This window comes from Primulina tabacum, chromosome 12 (genome assembly GCF_025594145.1).
Source record: "Primulina tabacum isolate GXHZ01 chromosome 12, ASM2559414v2, whole genome shotgun sequence".
In the NCBI taxonomy this organism is placed as follows: Eukaryota; Viridiplantae; Streptophyta; class Magnoliopsida; order Lamiales; family Gesneriaceae; genus Primulina; species Primulina tabacum.
Window position 1 is genome coordinate 1,406,947 of NC_134561.1, and position 26,548 is coordinate 1,433,494.

Genomic DNA, 26,548 nt, shown 5'->3' on the forward strand with positions numbered 1-26,548 from the left:
GTCAATTTTGATGACCAAGCTGAGAGATATGAACAAAATATCAGAGCTGCTCATGTCAAGGTGATTGTTGTTTCAAATGCACTCATCTCGATCTTGCGACCAATATTTCACCAAGGTAATGTCCGAACTAGTTGAGCTGACCTGAAATATGACTTTTATATCTTTGATTCTGTTATTCAACTAATTTGGCTTCTGAACATTTCGATCATCGACCTCTTAGATATGCTCAAAATAAACAGTTGCGCCATAAAACTCAATTATGCTGGAATTCGAGTTTAAGCAAGGTTGCTCATTTAAAAATTCTTCTTTCAATTACAAACTCAATAAAATATGTTAGCCACATGATAACAAGTTGTTTATTATCAAAATTAAGATTACTTACATTTCCACAACCCAACAAAAAATGAATAATTTTTTTTTTGATTGAAAATATCATACATTGTAAATAATATAAATCTTTAAAAATTCAACATATAATCATACATAAATCATTATAAATAATATAAATATTTTTCAAATTTCATCAAATAAAATAAACTATTATAAATAATATAAATCATTTAAAACTCTGTCAACCATTTCAAAACTCATCAACCATGCATAAAATATTGAAATAATATAATTAAAAATATATATAAAAAAAACTAATGGTGGACTACCCCGCCCGTTAAAATAGTAACCCAACTTGCCTATTTTTCATCGCAGGATGGGTTGGTCCGACGGGCTTGACCCATTTTAACAGCTCTAATTAACTTTTCATTTTTTCAAATCTTGAGCACAAACATCTCCAAATTTTCAAATCTTGAGCAGATGTATCTTTTTCTGTATGTGTTTTCAGGCACCGTGTGCTCAAGTTTTGAACACACGAGCAGTTAACATATTTTTGTGTGTGTGCAGGGTTTCAGCAATCTCGAAATTTTACAAGAGTAGTACATGTGATGACAAGTGATTATAGCTTGATAAGATGTTGTTGAGAGATAAGAAAGACTAAAAGCTGAGATCGACAGAGTTTGAACGAGCTGTGAGATCAAATTGGTCGTGCAACAGGCGCTTCGGCGCCGAAGAAGAGGCGCTTGAGCTCCACTTATATATGAAAGGGCCTAAGAAGAGGCGCTCCAGCGCCTATCATCCGGCGCTAATAGTGGCTCCCCAGTGCCCAACTCATGCATTTTAAAGTCCGAAAAAATAAAATGTGGTGCCTCAGAGCCACATAACCAGCGCCAAAGAGTCCTACACAAAATTGGAGATAGAGTTTAAGGCATCGAAAACTCTATCATGAAGGGTTTTCAATCAAGAGATTATTAGATTGAGAAGGGAGGACTCGTTCATCTTTCACCTTATAACACCCAACAAGACAACACACCGCACAACTACGTATTCAAGAAGGCTTGGGACACGAATTTGAGACTGTGAGAATGAAAGACAAGGGATAGTTCAATCACAAGACGAAGGAAATTCGTCTGGGACGGAGAATCAACTTTACTGTGGGATTCTTTTTTTTCCCTTGATTTATGATGAGATATATGAATATGTCAATGCGTTTAATTATTTTATCATAAATTTATTGGTTGTTTCTAGAGATTGACTAGCTTGATTTAACTTCCATATTTTGAATATTATTTTGCCTATCGTTATTTGTTCTTACGATTTATTTGTGTTTTTCTTGAATTTTTTGCGTCCAATTAACTGATCACTAATTTAATCGTTATGTTTATTTGAAATCTGACACTTGGGTGAGGGGATTTTGAATATGATAATAAAAAAACACAGTTAGGATGTTTGCAGAGTTCTAGAGACTGAAAACTTCCTTTGAAATAATTGACAGAGAATCATAGAACATTATTAAATTAGTTTAATGTTTGATGACTGATAAGGATATCGATATTGACTTTAAAATAATTAAATTTACTCAGCGCTCGGGAGAGGGTAGTAAATAACACTAATGTGTTCTTGGCATATAAATTGGAATATATAATATTGTCAATTTAATATGGTGTACATGAATCAAAATTGAGTAAAATCTTGTACCTATAACCCCCGTTCAGATTGTGTACCCAGAATCATCCATACATAAACTATTATAATAATATAATTAAAAATATAAAAAAAAAAACTGGGCAGACCATCCCACGCTCGCGACCCAAACGGGTAACTAAAATAGTAACCCAACCCGTCTATTTTTCATGGCAAAGCGGTTGGCCCGACGGGATCGAGCAAGTTTGACGGCTCTAATTAACTTTTCATTTGTTCTAATCTTTAGCACAAACATCTCTATGTTTTCAAATCATGGGCACATCCATCATTTCTGTATGTGTTTCCAGGGATCGTTTGCTCAAGATTTAAACACATGAGGAGTAAATAGATCATTTTTTTTCTTGTAGAGTTTTCAGCAATCTCGAAATTTAACAAGGATAGTTTATGCAAGTTTGGAGTAAAACTATGTTTTGTTTTGTTTAGTATTTTGCTTGCAAAATTACAAGTGACTATTGATTGATAAGATATTGTTGGGAGATAAAGAAAGACTAAAAGATAAGATCAATAGAGTTTGAACAAGCTGGAAGGTCAAATTGGTTGTGAAAGAGGTGTCTCGGCACCGAAGAAAAGGCATCTCAGACCACTAAAGCGGCTCCCCAGCGCCCAACTCACGCATTTTGAAGTCCGGAAAAATAAAATGTGGCGCCTCAGAGCCACATAATCAACGTCTCAGAGCTACATAACCAGCGCCTCAGCGGCGAATAGTCCTTCAAAAAAAGGAGATAGAATTCAAAGCTGCGAAAACTCTATCGTGAAGGCAGTGGCGGAGCCAGGAATATGATTCTGTCCGGGCTAGAATTTTAAACTCTAGAATCTTTTAATATTTTAAATTGATCTACCCAGCCTAATATCATGTAAATCCAAAATTATACAAAATTTACATATAGTTTTTTTAAAAAAATTAGGCTACCCGGGCATGTGGCTCCGCCACTCCGTGAAGGGTTTTTATTCAAGAGATTATCAGATTGGGAAGGGATGACTCACTCGTCTTTCATATTAGAACACCCAACACCACCACACAACTACGTATTTTCTTTTAGTTTATATAAATATTAAATTGATTTTCTAAATAAAATTGAGATTATGTTACTTACAGTCCTTAATGTACATTTAAATTATCAATCATCATAGGAACGATACTCGATTAATCAAATACTTAAACTTGACAATAGTGCGCTTGCGAGCAAAAAATACGCGGCAGATTAACTCAAAATTATATTGACCCAACTTGTTTAAGTATAAGCGACCCAACAATTTCTTCTTTAAAATTGTGTTTACTCTGTGTGATTAATATGAGATAACGTATAAGATCATTAATCCTGGTTCATTCAGTGTTTAATTACAAAAATAAAAAAATGTCTTAAACTCAAAGACTAGTTAACAATTGGATTTTGACATGATTTTTAATCCTTAATTTAAGTAAGGATAAATAAATCAATGGTTTATATAAATGGAAATATAACTAGAAAATTTATAATAAAACATTCATATATTTTCTCGAAATATAACTAGGAAATTTATAATAAAACATTCATATATTTTCTCTTCTATCATAGTTAAATGAAAAAAAACAAAAACTTATGTGAGACGGTCTTACGGGGTCGTATTTTGTGAGACGGATCTCTTATTTGGGTCATCGATGAAAAAATATTACTTTTTTTGCTAAAAATATTAATTTTTATTGTAAATATCGGTAGGATGTAAAGATTCGTGAGATCATCTCACAAAAGACCATGTAAGCTGTTAGATGCTAAAAATAATAAAATTTAATTTATATAATAAATTTCTATTAACAAAATGAATTTTACCAAAACAAATTCAAACTTAAAGATAATTTATAATTTTAATATGATAATTTGTTTTCTAACATGATATTATTATCCTCAAGTTTATATGGCAATGGATATGTTAATTTACCCATATATATTATATATATATATATATATATATAAACCTAATCAAAACGTGTTTTCAGATAAGTTTCTTCATCAAACACGATTTAAACATGTTTTTATGTGTTTGAATATAGGTCCGAATAATTTGTGAATCATTTAGTTAAATCTACCTTTCAATCGATTTTTTAGCCAGCTAGACAGAATGGACCATGAACATATCCAAGTCACGTTTCGAGTGTTTGTCGAGTTACTCTTACTCATGCAAAATCCATGCGTATACATGTCAGTAGTCGACGATAACAATTAATTTTGTTCGAAATATGATGTTTAAATTGTTGTATTGATTAAAAAATCAAAGTCGGACCAATCATATATATCAACTATCTCTATTAGCAAATGGATTGGAAGACAATAACTGATACGTTCGTATGAAAATATTTAAAATGCAATGTTAACGAAAGATTTAATTCAATTATTTTGGGTCAAAAACTTATATGAGACGGTCTCATGTGTCGTATTTTGTGAGACAGTTCTCTTATTTGGGTCATCCATGAAAAAATATTACTTTTTATGCTAAGATTATTACTTATTACTGTGAATATCGATAGGGTTGACATGTCTCACAGATAAAGGTTCGTGAGACCATCTCACAAGAGATCTACTCTAAAATGAGAGCACGAAGGGCCCTACTCTAATTTGTGAGTCATTGAATATAATTAAATGTTGTGAATATAATTAAATGTTGGTACAGACATCACATGATTTAAACCATGTCAAAAACTTGTGTGAGACGGTCTCACGGGTCGTATTTTGTGAGACGAATATCTTATTTGGGTCATTCATGAAAAAATATTATTTTTTTATACTAAGAGTATTACTTTTTATTGTAAATATCGATAGGATTGACCCGTATCACAGATAAAGATTCGTACGATCGTTTTACAAAAACCTACTCTTATTTTAGTATTGGTGTGAGAGACCAATTACATCATGGACCAACCTAGGACCATGGTTTAGTTTAGGACAAAAGGTGTGCATTTGTTGCAAGACAAAAAGTTTCAATGTTACAAATGAACGTGGCCACATATTCACAAGACGAAATTCAAGGCAACACATCACCGTGTTCTTTGGCAAAATATCATCCATCAACGTGTAAATCAAGATTCAGGATTTATCTATAGTTTTTGTGAAGTGAAAATTCTGACTTTATTTTTAGAGTAGTTTATTGTGACATGGTCTCACGAATCTTTATCTGTGAGACGGGTCAACCCTATCGATATTCACAATAAAAATAATACTCTTAGCATAAAAAATAATATTTTTTCATGGATAACCCAAATAAGATATTCGTCTCATAAAATACGACTTGTGATACTGTCTCACACAAGGATTTTTTTTATATAGATAATATTTTGGTCATATACAAGGATGATAATTTTCCGATGGATCCGAGATTCGTGGGAAAACCGCAAAACAGGGACGGAGATATTCAAATTTTTTGAGTTCGGAAATTTTTTAAAATCTCTAAAATAGTTCGGGATGGATATGAGTATGCTATCATCATCTTCGAACACGTCTCGAAAATAATATTAATAAGATATTATTATTATTGATATTAATATTAATATTATAAATAATAACAATAGATAACAATAAGTTTGGTTCGGAGAATCACTGAACTCGCCTCCGTCCTGTCCCATTAATATTTTTGAAACAGTGATACAGACGGAGATAGAGATTTGATCCATGTGTTTTCAAAAGGGGGGATCGGGCAGAGATGAAATTCGAGGACGGGAGTGACAAACCCGCTTCGTCTTGTCCCATTAATATTTTTGAAACATTGATGGGAGCAGGTATGAATATTTGACCCTCACGGTTACAAAAGTAAGGACTTGATGGGATGGAATTCGGGGACGGAGATGAGGATGACTAACCCGTCCCGCCCCGTTGTCAGTCATCCCGAGTGATAAATGGAATTTCAAAAAAATTCATGTGAGATTGTCTTATGACATAGTTTTGTGAGACAGATTTCCAATCCGATGAAAAATTATTACTTTTTATGTTAAAAGTATTACTTCTATTTGAAAACATGGACCCAATCAATCCTTCTATTTGAAAATATGGATCGGGTTAATTAAAAAATTCAAACGACATTATATGCATAATAATAAGATCCAAGCTTAGATGTACAGTTACATTAACAGACACTTGTGTTGACATTTTTCTCTTTTCAAAGATAATAATGCTATAAAAAATATCTAATTAGATTAAATGACAATTTTTTTAATTTATTATATAAAAAATATCTAATTAGATTAAATGATGTAAATTTTTCTAATAAAATTAATTTTATTTCCTCTTCATTTTATAGCAACCTAAAGATTCAAAGTTAGGCACATATAACTCTGGAACAAACATAAGTCAATGCCATTAACTGTTACAAATAGACATTTAACAATTACATAATAAGCTGACTAAAATAGTAGAGGAAGAAATTAAAAACCTATATCCATAATTTGATTGTAGTTATAATAGGTATATTAGAATAAGTTTTAAAAATCTTCCACCTTGTATACCAATGACTCATCTTATTAGACAAAAATATTAAAACTACGACAAGATTTCGACTCAATTATAATATCTTTTGAGACAAATCTCAAATTTAAGACAAGATTTCGATTTGTTCCGTGCAAATGTTTGCACTAGTTAAGATCTTTCTGTGAGTCAAAAATTGACATATGTCAAGATCTGGACCCGTACACACACGGATAATGTCAGAAACCAAGATTTCGCCTCAATTATAACAATTACAATTTGTTCTTTGATGGGCAATTGCTTGCTCGAGTGCAGATCGTTTTGTGAGTCAAAAATTGATCTATACCAAGATATACACTCGTGCGTGTACGAATAACGTCGACCAAACCGAAATTTCAACTCAATTATAAAAAAATCGATTTCGACTATTAAAAAGAAAACGCATAGGGTCGTATTCAATGACATAAAGAGGTGTTTGAGACAACAACTTTTGCAATAATTATCTAATTATGATTAAATTTTTAAGGAATAAAATGTATTGCTGTATTATAATAAAGAGAGAGTTTGTTATGAGACGATATTTACAATAAAAATAATATTTTTTCATATTTTTTATAAATATCCAAATAAGATATCCGTCTCACTAAAATATGACTCATGAGATCATCTCACTCAAATTTTTATCTATAATAAAAGTGTCGTAAAAATATCACTTTTTAATAAAGTTAAGGTCGTAAAATTATATTATTTTGTTGGATAGTAATTTCAATTAAATAACAAATAACTTCCATTTTCTAAAATTTCATTTTATATTAATAATAATAATAACATAAAATAAATATTCTAAACAACACAAATTTTACTATTAACACTTGCCCTACTACAAGGCTACCGTTTTACTATTTCTTCGCACGTGCACAGTCATAGACCACGGGTCTCCTGTGCCACCTGCGACGACTCCGCCCTCAGCTCCCCACTAAAACGGCTTCCTCAGGTAAGGGAACATCTCCGCCGGCGGCTCCGATTGGTAGAAGCCGTGGAACTGCGTGCCGAGAAGGTCCATCGGCGCCGTCGCGTCGAGGTAATTGAATTGGAAGTCGAGGGTCGACCTCTCCCACTCGCTCAGCTTTGGCGCGCTCTCCACCTCCGCCGCGCTGGCGAACTCAGGCGAGAGCACGTGGCCGGAGCCGCTCGAGTCTGGGTTCAGACGAGGGATGGAGTCGGATACGTCCAGGGACATGAAGTCGTCGTACACCGCCGGGGAGCATTCGGCGAGCGACGTCACGATGACGGGCTTGATATCCTCCTCTGGCGTCATTGCGTGCGTCATCTCCCTGGCGATGACGTGAGGCGCGTGCTTCTCGATCGTGCCCTTCTTGTTGTATATGCGGCACAGCACCCAGTCATCCAGCTGGAAAAGAAACAAACCACCAGCCGTCAGATTCATTCTTTAATCAATCCAAACCGTTGAAAAACCAACGGCAATCAGTATACAACGAGGAAATTCATACAGTACAAAAGGTGCACTGAACCCACCCTCAAGCTGTTGTTCTTCTTGCGAGCGGATCGGTCCACGTCGGCGAGACGGTACTCGTGCATGATCCAATTGGTCTTCTCGCCTCTGGGAGCCTTCCCGGAGTAGAACACCAACGCCTTCTTGATCCCCATCGGCTTCGGGTTTCCGATGGGCTTATCAGCTCCGGTAGCCTTCCAGTATCCACTCCCCGCCGCACGATTAGGCCTCGAGCCATTCGGATACTTCCGGTCCCGCGGAGAGAAGAAGTACCACTCTTTCTCACCGTACAGAGCCAATCCTGCTCGCAACAACAAATTAACAAACTCAGATTCTAAACCAATTGAATGGAGTTGAATTGAAAGAACTCGAGATGAAATTTACCTGGAAGCTCCCACGGGTTGTACTTGTACAGGTCGATCTCGGCGATAATCGGCACAGAAATCTTCTGTGAAGCGCATTTCCGGCACAAATAATGCACCACCAGCTCATCGTCGGTGGGGTGGAACCTGAATCCTGGGGGCAGCTGCATCTGCAAATCGGCGGCCGCCATCTCTGATATAAAAAAATAACAGTCAATTGAGACCTATAAATTCGAAGTTGGGAGAGAGGAAGGGGGTTTCGTGAAACTTAGTTCGCAAGGGGGAGAGGGTATATATAAGGGGGATGGGAAGGACACGTGGCGGGGGTGGCGGCGGTTCTAGAAGACACGTGGGCGATAAGGTTGCCAGGGACACGTGGCAGGTTATGGAGAGGGTTGGGGTGATGTCACTGCTTGCGTCATCCGTTTTGGAGGGACTCGCTACGTGTTCGTTTTGGTTGGGTGTGAGTGAGGGAACGTTCGGTCTGGGTGTTATGCAAGAACCGGGGGATTTAAGGTCTCTGTTGTTAAATCGGTTCATTAATGAATTGAAATCGTGCAAATATGTTTTGGTTCGATTGTTGATAAAATTAAAAAAAAAAGATCTATTTTTTATTGAATAAAAAAACACAACAAAACCATTTTAAATTAATTAGTTACTCAATCACGGTTTTCGGTTCGGTTCGGTTCGGTTCTAAAATATCGTCTTTAGATTATGATTTCCTTTCGAATTATTTGAATATAATTAAATGTTGTGAATATAATGAAATGTTGGTACATACATCACATGATTTAAGTATAGTAAAAACTTATGTGAGACGGTCTCACGGGTCGTATTTTGTGAGACAAATATCTTATTTGGGTCACACATGAAAAAAATATTACTTTTTATGCTAAAAGTTACTTTTTATTGTGAATATCGGTAGGGTTGACCCGTCTCACAGATAAAATATTCTTGAGACCGTCTCACAAGAGACCTACTCTTAATCATGGCAAAAACTTGTGTGAGACGGTCTCACGGGTCGTATTTTGTGAGACGGATATCTTATTTTGGTCATCTATAAAAAATGTTACTTTTTATGCTAAAAGTATTACTTTTTATTGTGAATATCGTTAGGATTAACCCGTCTCACAGATAAATATTATTGAGATCGTCTTACAAGAGACCTACTCTTTAACCATACATAGTCTTAACATTACAAAATTAACATTAATATATTTTAAATGTGTTCAATAAGCGTTTCTTGTGGATATTTCTCTATATTTGTAAAAATCATATGATTATATAATAATCAGTTGGATTTTGTATGATTTTGATTTATTTAATCTAAATTTTGAATTAAATGGATTTTTTTTTATCTGTTTTATTTTTTTTTAAAAAAAAAATCATAAGATCCCATCCATATTCGAATAAATTTCACATAAATATTTATGACATTGTTTGGTTTCTGAATAAAAATTCAATACAAATATACTAAGATAGCGATCGAAACATGGTAATTTGAATGTTGCACGTTTTAAAAAAATTGACTTATATCACTACTGTCATATATAATTTTTGATAAAACGACAAACAATTCATTTAATTTTTTAGATATATAGTGTAATAATTAGGTGTTGGTGAGAGTCGACATATAAGACAAAAGAGAGGCAAGAGGGTGGGGTTGGGGGTGTCTAGGTGAAATGAACCATGTGAGTTGCAGCAGCCCTTTTTTCAATAGTCCACTTTGGACTAAATTTAATAAAGGTCCCAAACTCTTCACTACAGAAATAAAAGTGTAGGCGGCACACTTTGTATCTATCTCGGATAAATTTACTTTAAAAAATTTCTGAACTCAAGTATGTCAGAACAACTAAATATGTTTGCCCGCTATGAACTCACATTATTTTCTCAATAAAAATGAGTATAAATATTAAAAATATAGTACTGATGTACAATATTTTAGTACCAAATGTTTCAGATCTGATACTAATGTATGATTTTTTTAGTATCCAAATATGTACAATGGATATTGATACGAATGACACACTTGTTTTTTTGGATGAAAATGAGTATGAAATATTGAAAATATGATACTGACATATGATATTTGAGTACCAAACACATATTTGTTTTTTGTAATAATATTTTTTTTCTCACACAAGGCATTGTGATTTCGAAAAATATTTTCTTATAATAATAAGTTCTCGAGCAAGAATGTTGCACACGACTTATCCGATGCGATTTATTTAATTAGCATAATTTGCAGGCTCCCGCGTTAGCTATATGTGTGTGCATCGAAGGGTAACGGCTAAGATTTTTAAAAATTGATATCTATATTTGTTCGAAGTATATAATTGACTCATGAGTTGGGACGATAAATTGAGATATAAAGCGTGAGATTTTTGTGAGAAGTGTGTTTGATCAAATTTCATATAAAGAAACTCATTTGCTCGTAATATTCCTGAATTAAGATTTCAGAAAGATGCTTGCAAAAAGGCAATTTTGGATTTTAATGATTGGGAAAAAAATAAAAATAAAAAAATAAATATTTTGAAATAATGCAAAATTACATCTTTATTATTATAAATAAATTTAAACTATTTATTTTTCCCGAATATTCGATAGATTTGTTCACCAACTAACTCAACATTCAATTGAAAGTGGCGGCCAAATTGACTCTATATATTTCCATACTTTAAATTAATTTTAGATTTATTCTGAGAAATATATTAATTAAATATAAAGAAAATAAAAAAAATGTGCTTCTTAAAATATAAAATATATATTTTCATTAAGACACTATTAAATAATTATGTAAGGTCTAAAATACGATAACGTAGTCCAACTACATGTAAATTTGAGAAAAATAAAAAAAAATGACTAATTAAATTGTTTTGATTGCATGAAATAAATGTGGTAGACATGTTTAAAATATAATTTTCTATTAAAATGCACAAAACTATGTTTTAAAAACTATTCGAGACACGATCGAGAAATAGAGACATGACCGTAAAGGAAAAATATTTTTATTAAATGTTTATTTTTAATTATTTAATATATGCTATATTTTACTGTATATTTTCGAAAATGACAACTTTTGAGATGTTTTTACGCGTCGAGTCGTATGTTAAACCGGTATCGATTTTTGACGAAAATAAGGACTTTTTGGAGGCTCGTCTAATATTTTCAAAAACTTTCCTAAACAAAATATTTTACATACTATCTGATGGGTCTAATGGACCTATTATACCTAGGTTATTGGGTCTAAACTCCTACACAATTATTTATACCAAAATCAAGGCTTCTAAAACCCTAATCTTAAATTAAAGCTCACGCCTCCTAAACTAAGAGACCTACCTCCTATACTAAGAGACCTAGGGTTTCTCCATCTGTAAGGACCGTGTATCGTATTATCGTAAATCTTATATGATTATCGATAATTCAGGAATTTGATATGTGATTATACATTTGATGTATATTATGACAATGAAATTGAGAAAATGAATATTGAATATGAATTGACGTTGTAAGAGCTCGAGTGGAGAGGCCGGACGCCAATTTAGTACAAACATAAATATTTTGTACAGAATGTGTGGCGCCCGGGCGGTAGAAAATGACCGCCCGAGCGCCAAGGTAGAAATTTTGAGTATTCGGGCAGAACACTTCGCGCCCGAGCGGTATTGTGGGGACCCGGGCTCTAACTCAATTCTTTTCGGGATTAATTGGATCTTTATTCAAAATGTGGGTCAAATTTTCGTTTTTTAACATTAATTCAAATGTAAATACTAAGCATAATATCTTTCTTTATTTAATTACAACACATATAATATACATGTCATGTTTTACTACCAACACATCACTAATGTTTAATACAAACCATAAACTATGAGTAGTACAAATCTAGTACAATATCACTAGTGATCTTCTGCGTCCGTAGTCACCACGCTATCTTGATCTCATCTCTGACGTGACCCAGATCCTGCCCCACCTGTTGTTATGCACACATACAGACATAACAACAGCCGGAAACTCCGGTGAGAACAAATCCCAGTATAAAACATGTATACATGCTGATACGAAATCATAAATCATGCATGAAAGTAATAACAATGGCTCCATAGTCTATGAAACCGATCTGTCTAAACATGCAATTCAAATCAAATCATGTCTCGACTCGAATCGACTCTACTCTAGGGATCCCGGTGTGAATAAGACGTCAATGGCTGTCACCTACCCTCCCAATCGGGGTGACTGTACGTCTTATTCCTAGACTTCGGTCATATCTGTATCGAATGTCTACAATCGGATTGAATCTGGTCCGAAGCGTCGATACCACCGAACATCTAGTAGTTTGGCAAATCTGCCAATGACTCTCCTATCTCAAATGCATGAATATAAATCTATAAATGCATAATCATATCAAAAGATTTGAATATAATCTATAAACAAATCATAATCATATCAAAAGACAAGCAACTAATCTAGTATGTGATTTTGTTGGGAAACTCAAATTGAATCTTATTTGAGTTGTGTCTTCCCCAAACAAAACATGCATTATACCTTTCGTCGCACAATCTGTGTCGTAGTCAAAGTCTCGAATGCGAATCTGTCAATACCAAATCTGAAATGGAAATGTTGATACATATTCTATCAATCTCTAATCTCAATCAACACATATCCAATTCAATACTTGACCTCAGTACCATTTGACGGCATAACAACGTAATTTCTCGATACCGGTCAATCCATCTCTCAACATATATCACCAATTCATAATTCTCAACTCATAATCATCATCATAAGCACATGATAGTACTCAAAATCTGCATATTTAATTCTAAACATGCTGGAAAATAATAACTATAGCATACAACGTCCGTTCTTCGATCCGGTTGCGTTTCTACGATATCAATAATCTCAAGAACATATTATAGAACTCAATTCATCCTTCTCCTAACACATATATATCAAAATGTGCTGGAATTGAATGAAACTTACATATTCTTGTAGCTAGTGATGAGAGGAACTCAAAACCAAAATCGGATTAAAGTTTGGATGTAAAAATCTTGTACAAGCTAGTTTCAAAAGTGAAAGAACTTTCCTTTTCCTTGATCCCTTCTCCCTCTCGATTCTCAACTGTCCAGGAGAGGAAATGAAGACACATAATATATATATCTTGCATGTTGAGGGGCAAGTGTCATATTTTTCAAGTAACACGCATGACCGCGGGTGCGGTAGTTCATGAACCGCGGCTGCGCTCAAGCTTCGGCGGTCCATCCACATTTGCATAAACGTCGACCGCGGGTGCGGTCAGTTCTGCACCGCGGGTGCGGTGTCATTTCTGTAAATAATCTCCAACTCTCTGTCCATCAACCGCGGGTGCACTCTTTCTTGGACCGCGGGTGCGGTGACCCTAGTGTAAAATGGCCAATTTTCTGCCTATCCACCGCGGGTGCGGTGCTTCTCTAGGCGCAGGTGCGGTCTCTTTCTTCAAGCAACACTTCATCTTTTCATTTTATCCACATACAATCTAGGGCATTACAGGTATGTTGCAACCGCCCGAGCGCGATGCAAGTGATAATCGAACAGGACATGCCGCGCCCGAGCGCGTAGGCGGTGAGGATAAAGATTAGATTTTTGTTCTTTCTTCCTTCATTTCACCTACCGAGAGTTCGAGAGAATACGAGGGAATTTAAATTTCTTTCGTCCAAATCGACTTCGAAACGCTGTCTAAACGCGAAACAAATTATATATTTGTGATCTTCGCGTCGAGGGCTTCTGACTGAGGTAATTTTCTTCTAGTTCCAGCATCTCTAAATATTAAAGTGCTGGAATATCATGTATTTGAAGTTGAATTTCTGATATGTAGTAGAATAACCGACAAGAAACTTGTATTCGAAGTCGAAATTGAATTATGATATGAATTTGGTTTGATATGAATTTTTGAAGTTTCAAATGATATTTGAAACTCATATTAATGATTTTGGAGTATGTTATTGATTGGAATGAGTATGTTATTGATGTAGATAACGTATAATATCAATATCTTCAGGCTACATCAACTGGAAACGAAGAATTGAGGTATGTTGCGACCGGGTAACACACGACAGGTATCTGTATTATATGATATATGTCGGATTGATTTGATTGATTGGAATGAGATTATGTGTCTATATGCCTTATTTGTTGATTGATGTGGCATACATGATATTGAGATTGAGATATCGATGTATAAAATAAATGTTTTGTTAACACACATCATTTTATGCATACATCGATACATGACATGCACGTTGAGCTATGATCCTTGGATACCTTGATATGATTGGATTGGATTCCGGGGTTTGTGAACACAATCGCTATGCCGGTATTATATGACCCGTAAAGCATAGACAATTGTGGCCCCATATGATTGGATATGAGATTTGGGATTTGATGGCGCTTTGCCGACGCTATCATACGAGTATCCCATATTGGCCGGTGTGCCAGCTCGAGCATTGATTTGATAGCGATTCGATTGATTCTGACATGTGCTCAGTGGATGGGCATTTGACCTGATACCTCCACGACATACTTGCATTGCATACCATATATCATTGTTTAGATATTTGTGGTATATATGATTAGTTGTTCCATACGGAGCTTTGCTCACCCCCAAGGGGGGCTGTTGTTGTCTTTGTGTGTGGACAATGGCAGGTACTCCAGGATATCAGGAGACCGGAGAGGGTACTTCTGGAGGGAGTCACAGTTTGAGTTGAGGTTTATGTTTTGTTCCCAGTATATATGTATATGTATCTATATACCGGGGCATGTCCCGAGGATATGAGTTGTTTGTATATGATTGGTGTTGATTACGTGGGGGCATGTTTATGACGTGAGATGAAATACTATTTTTAGTATTCAAATAAAATGATTTGGGCTCATTGTAAAGAAAATTTAAACTCGTTTTCCTGCTGTAATTAGTTAACCCTAATCAGATTGCATTGTAATAACGATTAGGAGCTAAGGGCCCCACACTAGATGGTATCAGAGCATAGCTGGGAATGCTCGATTGAGTCTTGTGTACACTTGAATAGGCACAAATGAATTGTGCGTATGTGTTTGAATTATTTGTATTACTTGCTCCTACTTGATTTGATTCGAGTAAGTATTTGATGAGATTGATGATATGAGATGATGAGATTATGAGATTGATATTGATTTGTGATATTCATCATTTGATTTGTAGATGGATCCCACAAATGAAACTGCGAGTAGTAGTACTGAGAGGATTGTTGGACAATTTGAAGGATTGTCCATGGATGTAGTGATGGCTCGATTCCAGGATCTAAAACCACCGAGGTTCTTTGGCACCGAGAGTGCTGAAAGAGCTGAAGCCTGGTTGAAGGATATTGAACATTTGTTTAATATTGTTGAATATTCCAAGGCTCGGAGATTGAAACTTGCTCTTTATCAGTTAAAATACCGAGCTAAATCTTGGTGGGAAGCCGCTGAGATTGGATTGAAAGAAGCCGGGATTGAAGTCACCTGGGATGTCTTCAAGGCCCAGTTTTTGGAGCAGTATTCTCCTCCTTCTTATTATACTGCACAGGAGAATGAATTTAATAATCTGCAGCATGGAACGATGTCTGTTGCAAAGTATGCTTCGAAATTTTCTACTCTGTTGAAGTATGCATCTCACAAAGCTGGGAATGCGAGGGCAAAATATAACAGGTTTGTAAATGGATTACATCCTGCTTTATATACTTATGTTGTTTTTGGATTGCCTACCAGCTACGCAGAGGCAGTGGAACGATCCAAGGTAGCCGAGGCTGGACTTAGGAGAGGAGGTCCACAGTATACTCCTCCACCTCCGGTGTCAGCTCAGCAGCCTACTTTGCGGCCGAGAGGTAAGAAGTTCAAGAAGACTGGTTCTGTTTCTTCGTCTTCTTCGAGTTCGAGTGGATCACAGCGAGGGAGTCCTGTGATTGCTCCCTACTGTAGTCATTGTGGAGGTAAACATACTATCGAGCAGTGTCGAGGTATGTTTGGTACTTGTTATCAATGTGAGCAGGAAGGCCATTTCTCTCGAGTATGTCCGAACAGGGGTACAACTTCTGCTCAACCCCAGCCAGGATTTAGAGGTGGCCCTAGTACTATGATGAGACCTGCTTGTTCCTGTTCCATCTTTTCAGCAGTCGAGTGTCCCATGATATCGAGGACCGGGTGGTCAGAGTGCCCAAGTTTCTCCTCAAGTGAGAGTGTATGCCATGACTGAGGATCAGGCGAGAGAAGCTCCTGGAGGCGTGATTGCAGGTATTTGCACGCTTTGCGATTATCCTGCATGTGTTTTATTTGATACAGGAGCATCTCATTCATTCATATCTCATGCATTTGTTGCATCACACGATATTGAGTGTACCCCGTTGTATGATACTTTGTCGATAGCCACGCCAGCAGGGAAGATTATTTTGTCTGAAAGAGTTGTGCATAATTGTGTATTGATATATGAGGATAATGTGGTATTTCTGAATTTGATTGTCCTCCCAATGTACGACTTTGATTGTATTGTTGGCATGGATATCTTGATAACAAATCGAGCTACTGTTGATTGTTGTTATGGAATGGTTCGATTTCGACCGATTGATGGACCCAAGTGGAATTTTTATGGCAAGGGTTCCCAAGCCAAAATTTCATTGGTATCTTCCTTGGAAATGTCCCGATTGTTGACTAGTGGAGATGATGGTTATCTTATCTACGCTATTGATATTTCGAAGAAGGAGTCTTCTTTATCTGAGATTCCTGTTGCGAAAGAATTCCCGGATGTATTTCCCGATGAGATTCCTGATTTTCCTCCTCATCGAGAAGTTGAGTTTAGTATTGATCTTGTGCCGGGGACTGCGCCTATTTCTAAAGCTCCCTATCGCATGGCACCATTGGAATTGAAAGAATTGAAAGAACAATTGCAGGATCTTCTCGATAAGGGGTATATTCGACCGAGTGTATCACCTTGGGGAGCTCCAGTTTTATTTGTTCGAAAGAAAGATGGTACTATGCGAATGTGTATCGATTATAGGCAACTGAATCGGGCTACTGTGAAAAACAAGTACCCACTTCCTCGTATTGATGATTTGTTTGATCAGCTTCAGGGTACTTCTGTTTACTCGAAGATTGATCTTCGTTCTGGGTATCATCAAGTACGAGTTCGAGACGAAGATGTGCCCAAAACTGCTTTTCGTACGAGGTATGGCCACTATGAATTCTTGGTTATGCCTTTTGGTCTTACGAACGCTCCTGCTGTTTTTATGGATTTAATGAATCAGTGTCTTCCGAGATTATCTTGACCGATTCGTTATTGTGTTTATTGATGATATTATGGTATATTTGAAATCGAAAAAGGAGCATGCTGAACATCTGAGACAGGTACTTCAAACTCTTTGTACTAGTCATTTATATGCCAAATTGTCCAAATGTGAATTCTGGATGGACAAAGTGGTATTTCTAGGCCACGTCATTTCGAGACATGGCATATCTGTTGATCCTGCGAAGGTCGAAGCTGTATTGAATTGGCCAAGACCTACGAATGTTCCTGTGATCCGTAGCTTCATGGGTTTGGCTGGATATTATCGTCGTTTTATTGAAGGATTTTCGAAAATAGCTAAACCTATTACTCAACTGACACAGAAGAATCAGCGATTCATTTGGTCAGATGAATGTGAAGCTAGTTTTCTTGAATTGAAGACGATATTGACCACAACACCTGTGCTTACTATTCCCTCAGGTACCAGAGGATTTGTGGTGTGTACAGATGCATCTGGTAAAAGTTTGGGCTGTGTTCTGATGCAACATGGCAAAGTGGTTGCTTATGCATCTCGTCAATTGAAATCTCATGAAACACGTTATCCTGTTCATGATCTCGAATTGGCTGCCATTGTGTTTGCTTTGAAGATTTGGCGCCATTACTTGTACGGAGAAAAGTTTGTTATCTATTCGGACCATAAGAGTCTGAAATATCTCTTTTCTCAATCTGATTTGAATATGAGGCAACGCAGGTGGATGGATCTCCTGAAGGATTTTGATTGTGAGATTCAATATCACCCTGGATCGGTGAATGTTACTGCGGATGCCCTGAGCCGTAAAGTTCATGATTCTGTGTTAGCTTCTGTCAATGTCACCAAAGTACACGAGGATATTTGTACTTCTGGTTGGACTTTTCACTCGAATTGGAATTCTGTCACTGTCTCAGCATTTTAAATTGAGCCGAACTTGATATCGAAAATACGAAAGGCCCAACGAAGCGATGCTCAGATCCAAAAGTCGAAAGAACTTGTATCTGCAGGACATCAGTCTGGATTTCAGATTTCGTCTGATGGTTCTTTACGACTTAATGGTCGGCTGGTAGTTCCCGACGACTCTGAGTTGAAATATGCCCTTCTTCGAGAAGCACATTGTAGCAAATATAGTATTCACCCTGGAGGTCGGAAGATGTATTTGACATTGAGACCTCAATTCTGGTGGAAACGTATGAAGAAGGACATTGCTGAGTTTATTTCGAAATGTCTTGTCTGCCAGCAAGTAAAAGCCGAGAGAATGAAACCGGGAGGATTGCTCCATAGTCTTGAAATCCCGAAATGGAATTGGGAACATATCGCTATGGATTTTGTGACTCATTTACCTCGCTCGCCCAAAGGCTGTGATGCTATTTGGGTGATTATTGATCGGCTTTCCAAATCTGCGCATTTTATTCCGTTTGAACGAACTTATCCTTATAAGAGAATGACCCGTTTATACATTGAGAATGTTGTAAGACTGCATGGTGTGCCAGTCTCAATTGTATCTGATCGTGATCCCAGATTTGCTTCTAAATTCTGGGGTAGTTTTCAGGAGGCGATGGGTACGCGTTTGGCTATGAGTACTGCTTATCATCCTCAAAGTGATGGCCAGACCGAGCGTACGATTCAAATGTTAGAGGATATGTTGCGTGCTGTTGTGATGGACTTCAGAATGGGATGGCAAGATGCCTTACCATTGGTCGAATTTTCTTATAATAATAGCTTTCAAACGAGTATCGGTATGGCACCGTTTGAAGCTCTATATGGGAGACGATGTAGATCACCGTTATTCTTGGATGAGATTGGTGAGAGACAATTGACTGGACCTGAAATGATACATGAAATGAACGATAAGGTTCAGTTGATTCGGCAGCGGATGAAAGCTGCTCAGGATCGTCAAACGAGTTATGCGAATAAACGAAGACGACCCTTGGAATTCCAAAAAGGTGACAGAATGTTTTTGAAAATATCTCCCTTTAGAGGCACTGTTCGATTTGGCATGCGATGGAAACTATCTCCTCGTTATGTTGGTCCATACGAAATTCTGGATCGAGTTGGTGATCTTGCGTATCGATTGGCATTGCCACCAGCTCTATCTGCTATTCACGATGTGTTTCATGTTTCTATGCTGAGAAAATATGAACCGGATCCATCACATGTGCTTGCACCTGATGAGGTTGAACTGGATCCTTCTCTTTCCTACGTTGAACAACATGTTCGCATTATGGACCGAAAGGAAAAGATACTGAGAAATAAATCGATTCCTCTAGTTCGAGTGCAATGGACACGGCATGGTGTTGAAGAGTCGACGTGGGAATTGGAAAGCAAGATGCGAGATTCGTATCCGCATTTGTTTGATTCTATGACATCTGTTCCATTGTATTCGATGTATTCTAATCCTTTTTCTGATTTTAGTTTTGATATGTACTATAACTGGTGACATATGTATGTTTGCCAATGTTATATATATAGAGATGTTTGAGATTTCGAGGACGAAATCTTTAAGAGGGGGAGAAATGTAAGGTCCGTGTATCGTATTATCGTAAATCCTATATGATTATCGATAAGTCATGAATTTGATATGTGAATATGTATTTGATGTATATCGTGACAATGGAATTGAGGGCAATGAATATTGAATATGAATTGACGTTGTAAGAGCTCGAGTGGAGAGGCCGGACGCCAATTTAGTACAAACATAAATATTTTGTACAGAATGTGTGGCGCCCGGGCGGTAGAAAATGACCGCCCGAGCGCCAAGGTAGAAATTTTGAGTATTCGGGCAAAACACTTCGCGCCCGAGCGCTATGTTGCAACCGCCCGAGCGCGATGCAAGTGATAATCGAACAGGACATGCCGCGCCCGAGCGGTAGTTTTTGACCGCCCGATCGCGGTGCATTTGAAAGCCGGGGGCAGAATGTCTCGCGCTCGGGCGCGAGAATTCTACCGCCCGAGCGCGTAGGCGGTGAGGATAAAGATTAGATTTTTTTTCTTTCTTCCTTCATTTCACCTACCGAGAGTTCGAGAGAATACGAGGGAATTTAAATTTCTTTCGTCCAAATCGACTTCGAAACGCTGTCTAAACGCGAAACAAATTATATATTTGTGATCTTCGCGTCGAGGGCTTCTGACTGAGGTAATTTTCTTCTAGTTCCAGCATTTCTAAATATCAAAGTGCTGGAATATCATGTATTTGAAGTTGAATTTCTGATATGTAGTAGAATAACCGACAAGAAACTTGTATTCGAAGTCGAAATTGAATTATGATATGAATTTGATTTGATATGAATTTTTGAAGTTTCAAATGATATTTGAAACTCATATTAATGATTTTGGAGTATGTTATTGATTGGAATGAGTATGTTATTGATGTAGATAAAGTATAATATCAATATCTTCAGGCTACATCAACTGAAAACGAAGAATTGAGGTATGTTGCGACCGGGTAACATACGACATGTATCTGTATTATATGATATATGTCGGATTGATTTGATTGATTGGAATGTGATTATGTGTCTATATGCCTTATTTGTTGATTGATGTGGCATACATGATATTGAGATTGAGATATCGATGTATAAAATAAATGTTTTGTTAACACACATCATTTTATGCATACATCGATACATGACATGCACATTGAGCTGTGATCCTTGGATACCTTGATATGATTGGATTGGATTCCGGGGTTTGTGAACACAATGCTATGCCGATATATATGACCCGTAAAGCATAGACAATTGTGGCCCCATATGATTGGTTATGAGATTTGGGATTTGATGGCGCTTTGCCGACGCTATCATACGAGTATCCCATATTGGCCGGTGTGCCAGCTCGAGCATTGATTTGATAGCGATTCGATTGATTCTGACATGTGCTCAGTGGATGGGCATTTGACCTGATACCTCCACGACATACTTGCATTGCATACCATATATCATTGTTTAGATATTTGTGGTATATATGATTAGTTGTACCATACGGAGCTTTGCTCACCCCCAAGGGGGGCTGTTGTTGTCTTTGTGTGTGGACAATGGCAGGTACTCCAGGATATCAGGAGACCGGAGAGGGTACTTCTGGAGGGAGTCACAGTTTGAGTTGAGGTTTATGTTTTGTTCCCAGTATATATGTATATGTATCTATATACCGGGGCATGTCCCGAGGATATGAGTTGTTTGTATATGATTGGTGTTGATTACGTGGGGGCATGTTTATGACGTGAGATGAAATACTATTTTTAGTATTCAAATAAAATGATTTGGGCTCATTGTAAAGAAAATTTAAACTCGTTTTCCTGCTGTAATTAGTTAACCCTAATCAGATTGCATTGTAATAACGATTAGGAGCTAAGGGCCCCACACCATCAGCACACAAACACACACATCACACATTTTGAGAGCAAATCACGTGAACTTTGAGGGATATTTCAGCAAGGTTTTCTTTCCGCCAACGTTCCTCACATCGCAAGTTGTTTTCGTTCGTGAAATATGCAAAAGCACGTCTTAATCTTCATTCAGTCATCGTTCATACCATATTATATGTGTTAATACATGTGTGCATGAAAACAAGATTCACTTTCTTTTATTTTCGTTTTTATGACAAAACTTGAGTTTTTATGTTTCTAAATTCATGATTATGATTGCACAAAGGGGCTGCCATGATAGGGCTATGGGAAAGAATGTTTTTCAACATGTTTAAGGGTCCATAGATGCATGTTTAAGGGTTGGACAGTAGGGATGCAAGAACTGAACGAAAACTTGTTTCGAATTTGGGTTCTAGAAGGGCACGACTGTAGGCTGCTATTGGGGCGTGTTCAGGGGTCCTATTACGGTCTAGTCATGGTCCTAGGCTAATTGAGGGAAGGCTGGTTCGAAGGGAAAGGGCTGTAACGTGTTCCTTGGGCGTGCGCACCATGTAGGGCTCGTGTTTGGGGGCTGTGGGTTCTAGGCTCCTTAAGTTCGGTCCAGAAGAGTCTCTATATATATATATATGTATATATATATATGTATATATATATATGTATATATATATATATGTGTGTGTGTGTGTGTGTGTGTGGTCAATCATGATCCTAAGAGGGTTGGTCAGGGTCTGGAAATGGTGGTTAGGGGCTATGATCGAAGGGCTTTAACTTGGCTAGGGCTAAGGTTTGGTTCGATTTAGTGTAGAATTTCTGGCAAGGTTCTAGGCTTGTTCAATGGTTTTAATTGGCTTGATTTTTGTTGCATAGGGTATTGTTAGGTGTTAATAAGATATGGTTCAAGTTTGGTTAAGTTTCGAGTCGATTTAGATCAAAATCGAGACGTACATTTAAGTTTTAAAACGAATCGGAAAATTAGACGAGGAACTTAAGTTTACATCTAAGAAATATTTATGAGTGTGTTCTAAGTTTGGATGGATTCGGGTCGTCGTTTTAAGGTCGAAGTGTAAATTGGGAAAGTTAGGGTTTCAGGACAAAACACTCATTTTACACTTGAAAAATGTTAGATGTTCTGGCAGTGCCCTAAATGCTGTAATGTATGTTAAGTAGTTATTTTGAATGTTTATGGAATTTTATGACGAAACGATAATGTTAAAAGACGTGTTGCATGCTTGGTTTAAAAGGAAGATGATATATATATACATGAATTTTTATAAGTGATGATTATAATGAAAAGTTGAAGGAGATGACTTGATTATGATTAAAATAAAAGGATATGATGATATGTAAGGCCAAGACGCAATTGCAGGTGAGAGTGTCGCTGATGTCCCTGGTATCATGGTTATACGTAGATGGATCCATCGACCCAAAACTGAAACGAAAGTCACAATTAATTATCTGAATTCAATAAAAGAGAAACATATACGTATATGATGAAAGGAAAAATTGTATGATAAAAGGAAAGGATTTAAAGTTATGCATGTTTATGAAAAGCTATTTTGTTAAAAGCAAATTTCACTATTGCTTGTGAATGTATAAGTATTATTTGTTATCATGGTTAAGGTTTACTGAATCAGTAAACTCACTAGGGGTGATTGATGCATGTGAGCATGATTTTGTTGAGGATGGAGGACTTGATGGTTGAACTAGCTGGGCTGATGGTGCACGTAACCCAATGATTTTTGCTAGTTTTTCCGCACTTGTATTTAAGATTAGTTTAAAGATTGTGATGACATTTATGACTTTTATGCTTTTGAGAGAATTAAAGAGTTTATGATTTATTTTGAAAATTTTAGTTTTAGGTTTTGGTCAACGATTTTTCGTTTTGCAATGCGTTTTGGATTTTGAGTAAAATATTTGGTAAGTTATTTTAAATTGCAAAATTATATATTTATATATATTGATATACTTCGGTCGAAAGCTTAAAAGAAGCAAAAAAAATTTCCTACATCGCTTAAAATTGTCACAAAGTAAATTACTTTTTACGAAGATATTATTACATATGCGCTTGTAGTTGATGATAATCATGAAAATGATATAATTGAAATATTTAATTTGTATAATGATTCAGGTATCACCATTTAATCGTTATCCTATCACAGACAATATTGTACTCAATACACATTTTATTTAATACTAACATATAGACGTACGCGTTATGTAGTTATACAATATTTTTTTAATAACTCATTTAATTTATATTTAAAAAATTATCAAAATATAATTATAAAAAAATAGCGAAGACTAGATTGAAAGACCTAAATAAGAATTCAACATGCAACTTCATGTTTAGAGAATAAAAATTCTATCCACTGAGCTACGGTTAAAATTTTAACACTTTATATTTATATAATTATTAAAATAAACTATGTTATCAAAAGTTGATTATTCTAAATGTTTTAAACTTAACAATATAATATAAACAAGATCACGAGTTATGACACGATAGATATGGCTGATTGGTACAAGATAATAGCATGTTTCTTGTTTTAAAATTCATTTAATACACGAAAATCACTAATATAATATTAGTGTTATGTGGCACGCGATATGTATCATATTATTATTTTTTTGTTTGATAATTTTTGCATAAAAAATATTTATTATTTTATCAAAATATGATGCTAATAAATCAGTGATTAGATAAAATTTAATGATACAATTTAAATTTTTAGATAAATTAGAGATAAAGTTGTGAAAAATTCGAAAAAGATAGAGAAATGTACAAAAGTTATTAATAAAATCATACCATAAAATTATCTAATAAATATTACGAAAGATAAAACTGTAAAAAAAAAAATCTCTGATATCACATCGATATACTTAAATTAGTTAGTATAAGATGTTCAAGTTAATAATATAATATTGGTATATACAAAAAAAAATATTTTATTTGATATAGACGACAATGATGACAATTAAACGAGATTGAAATGTGACTATCGACTGTTGTATTGTTTAAAATATTTGTCTACTATAATTTTGACAAAAACTTGTGTGAGACGGTCTCACGGGTCATATTTTGTGAGACAGATTTCTTATTTGGGATATCCATGAAAAAATATTACTTTTTATGCTAATAATATTATTTTTTATTGTGAATATCGGTAGGATTGACCCGTCTCACAGATAAAGATTCGTGAAACTGTTTCATAAGAGACTTACTCTATAATTTTTAATACATCCACAAATTTTCCTAATAAAAAATTGAGATCGAGTTTACATAGTCGAATTTCTGCATCCGTTGAATGATAATTCGGAGCACACGATTATTATTATATATTTTATTATTTTTTAAAGTGAATCATGGGCTATTTTAATTTAATAAATCATTAAAGTCTACGATCATTAATTTTGTATGACAAATCACAATCATGTCGACATATTCATAAATGTGATTATCCTATTTAGTTTGTCTTTTGACTCATCAATCACCACAAGTTAACTAATTAATATTCTCAAATTTATTTAAAATCCAACTTGAATATAACATTGAAATTTGACAAAAACTTGTGTGAGACGATCTCACAGATCATATTTTGTGAGACAGATTTCTTATTTATGTAATCAATGAAAAAATATTAATTCTTATGCTAAAAGTATTATTTTTTATTGTGAATATCGATAGGGTTGACCCGTCTCACAGATAAAGATTCGTGATACCATCTCACAAGAGATCTACTCTTGAAATATAATATGAAATATTAATAATATTAGTGTTTTCCAACCGTTTTTATACAGTAGAAATATTTAACTAAAATGATAATTTTTGTTATTTTCAAATTAATAATTTTTACATATTTTTTTAATTAGAAATAATAAGATTATCTAAACATTTTAAATTGTTGATAAAAAATGATTGAATTTTAAAATATAGATAAAAATAAGATTGAAAATTTTAAAAACAAAGATAATATGTATTAATGTAATTTTAATATGGGCTTCACAAAATTGTTCTCGAGTAATTCTCCACTTTTATTTATCCCTAAAGTAAACTGTCCCTACCATTGAGGTTCTTCTTGAAGAAGAAATAGGATTAGCAAGGCCAGTAACGATTTGAATCAAGTCGAATCGAACCGAACAAAGTCGTAAATTCACAAAAATGCGAAACTATACCAATCTTATCAAAATTTAACTGCGATAAGTCTTCTTCGATCATTCCGGACTCTCACATTTTATGAGGGTTCCAATTCCTCAATATGTGATATGATCTCTAAGTAAAAGACTAAATTTTGTGGTATACTTATTATTATAAATGAACACAAAAAAAATTATTTATGCCATTGACTATTGGCATCAAAATCCCCCTCTCTGTATCTTATCCCTATAAAACTAGAAAGAGATAGAGATGCCAACAAATTACTTTTTCACATATCCACAACCCAATCATCTATATATCATTTCCTTTGATGCATCATATACTACGTGGGACAGTATCATATGTTAATTTTATAAGATAGATATCCGATACGGTCAATATTACTTTTTACTTC

The 26,548-nt window shown here is 35.5% G+C and overlaps 1 protein-coding gene across 1 annotated transcript; it reads right to left on the reverse strand.

The window, feature by feature from the left end:
• Positions 1-7,249: 7,249 nt before the first annotated feature.
• On the reverse strand, positions 7,250-8,620 carry LOC142521061 (NAC domain-containing protein 2-like). Its single transcript, XM_075624246.1, has 3 exons — positions 8,362-8,620; positions 8,001-8,278; positions 7,250-7,875 (listed from the first exon to the last, which is right to left on the reverse strand). The coding sequence occupies exons 1-3, from the start codon at positions 8,528-8,530 to the stop codon at positions 7,441-7,443; spliced, it is 882 nt and encodes a 293-aa protein (XP_075480361.1). The 5' UTR covers positions 8,531-8,620; the 3' UTR covers positions 7,250-7,440.
• Between the last annotated feature and the right edge of the window lie 17,928 nt (positions 8,621-26,548).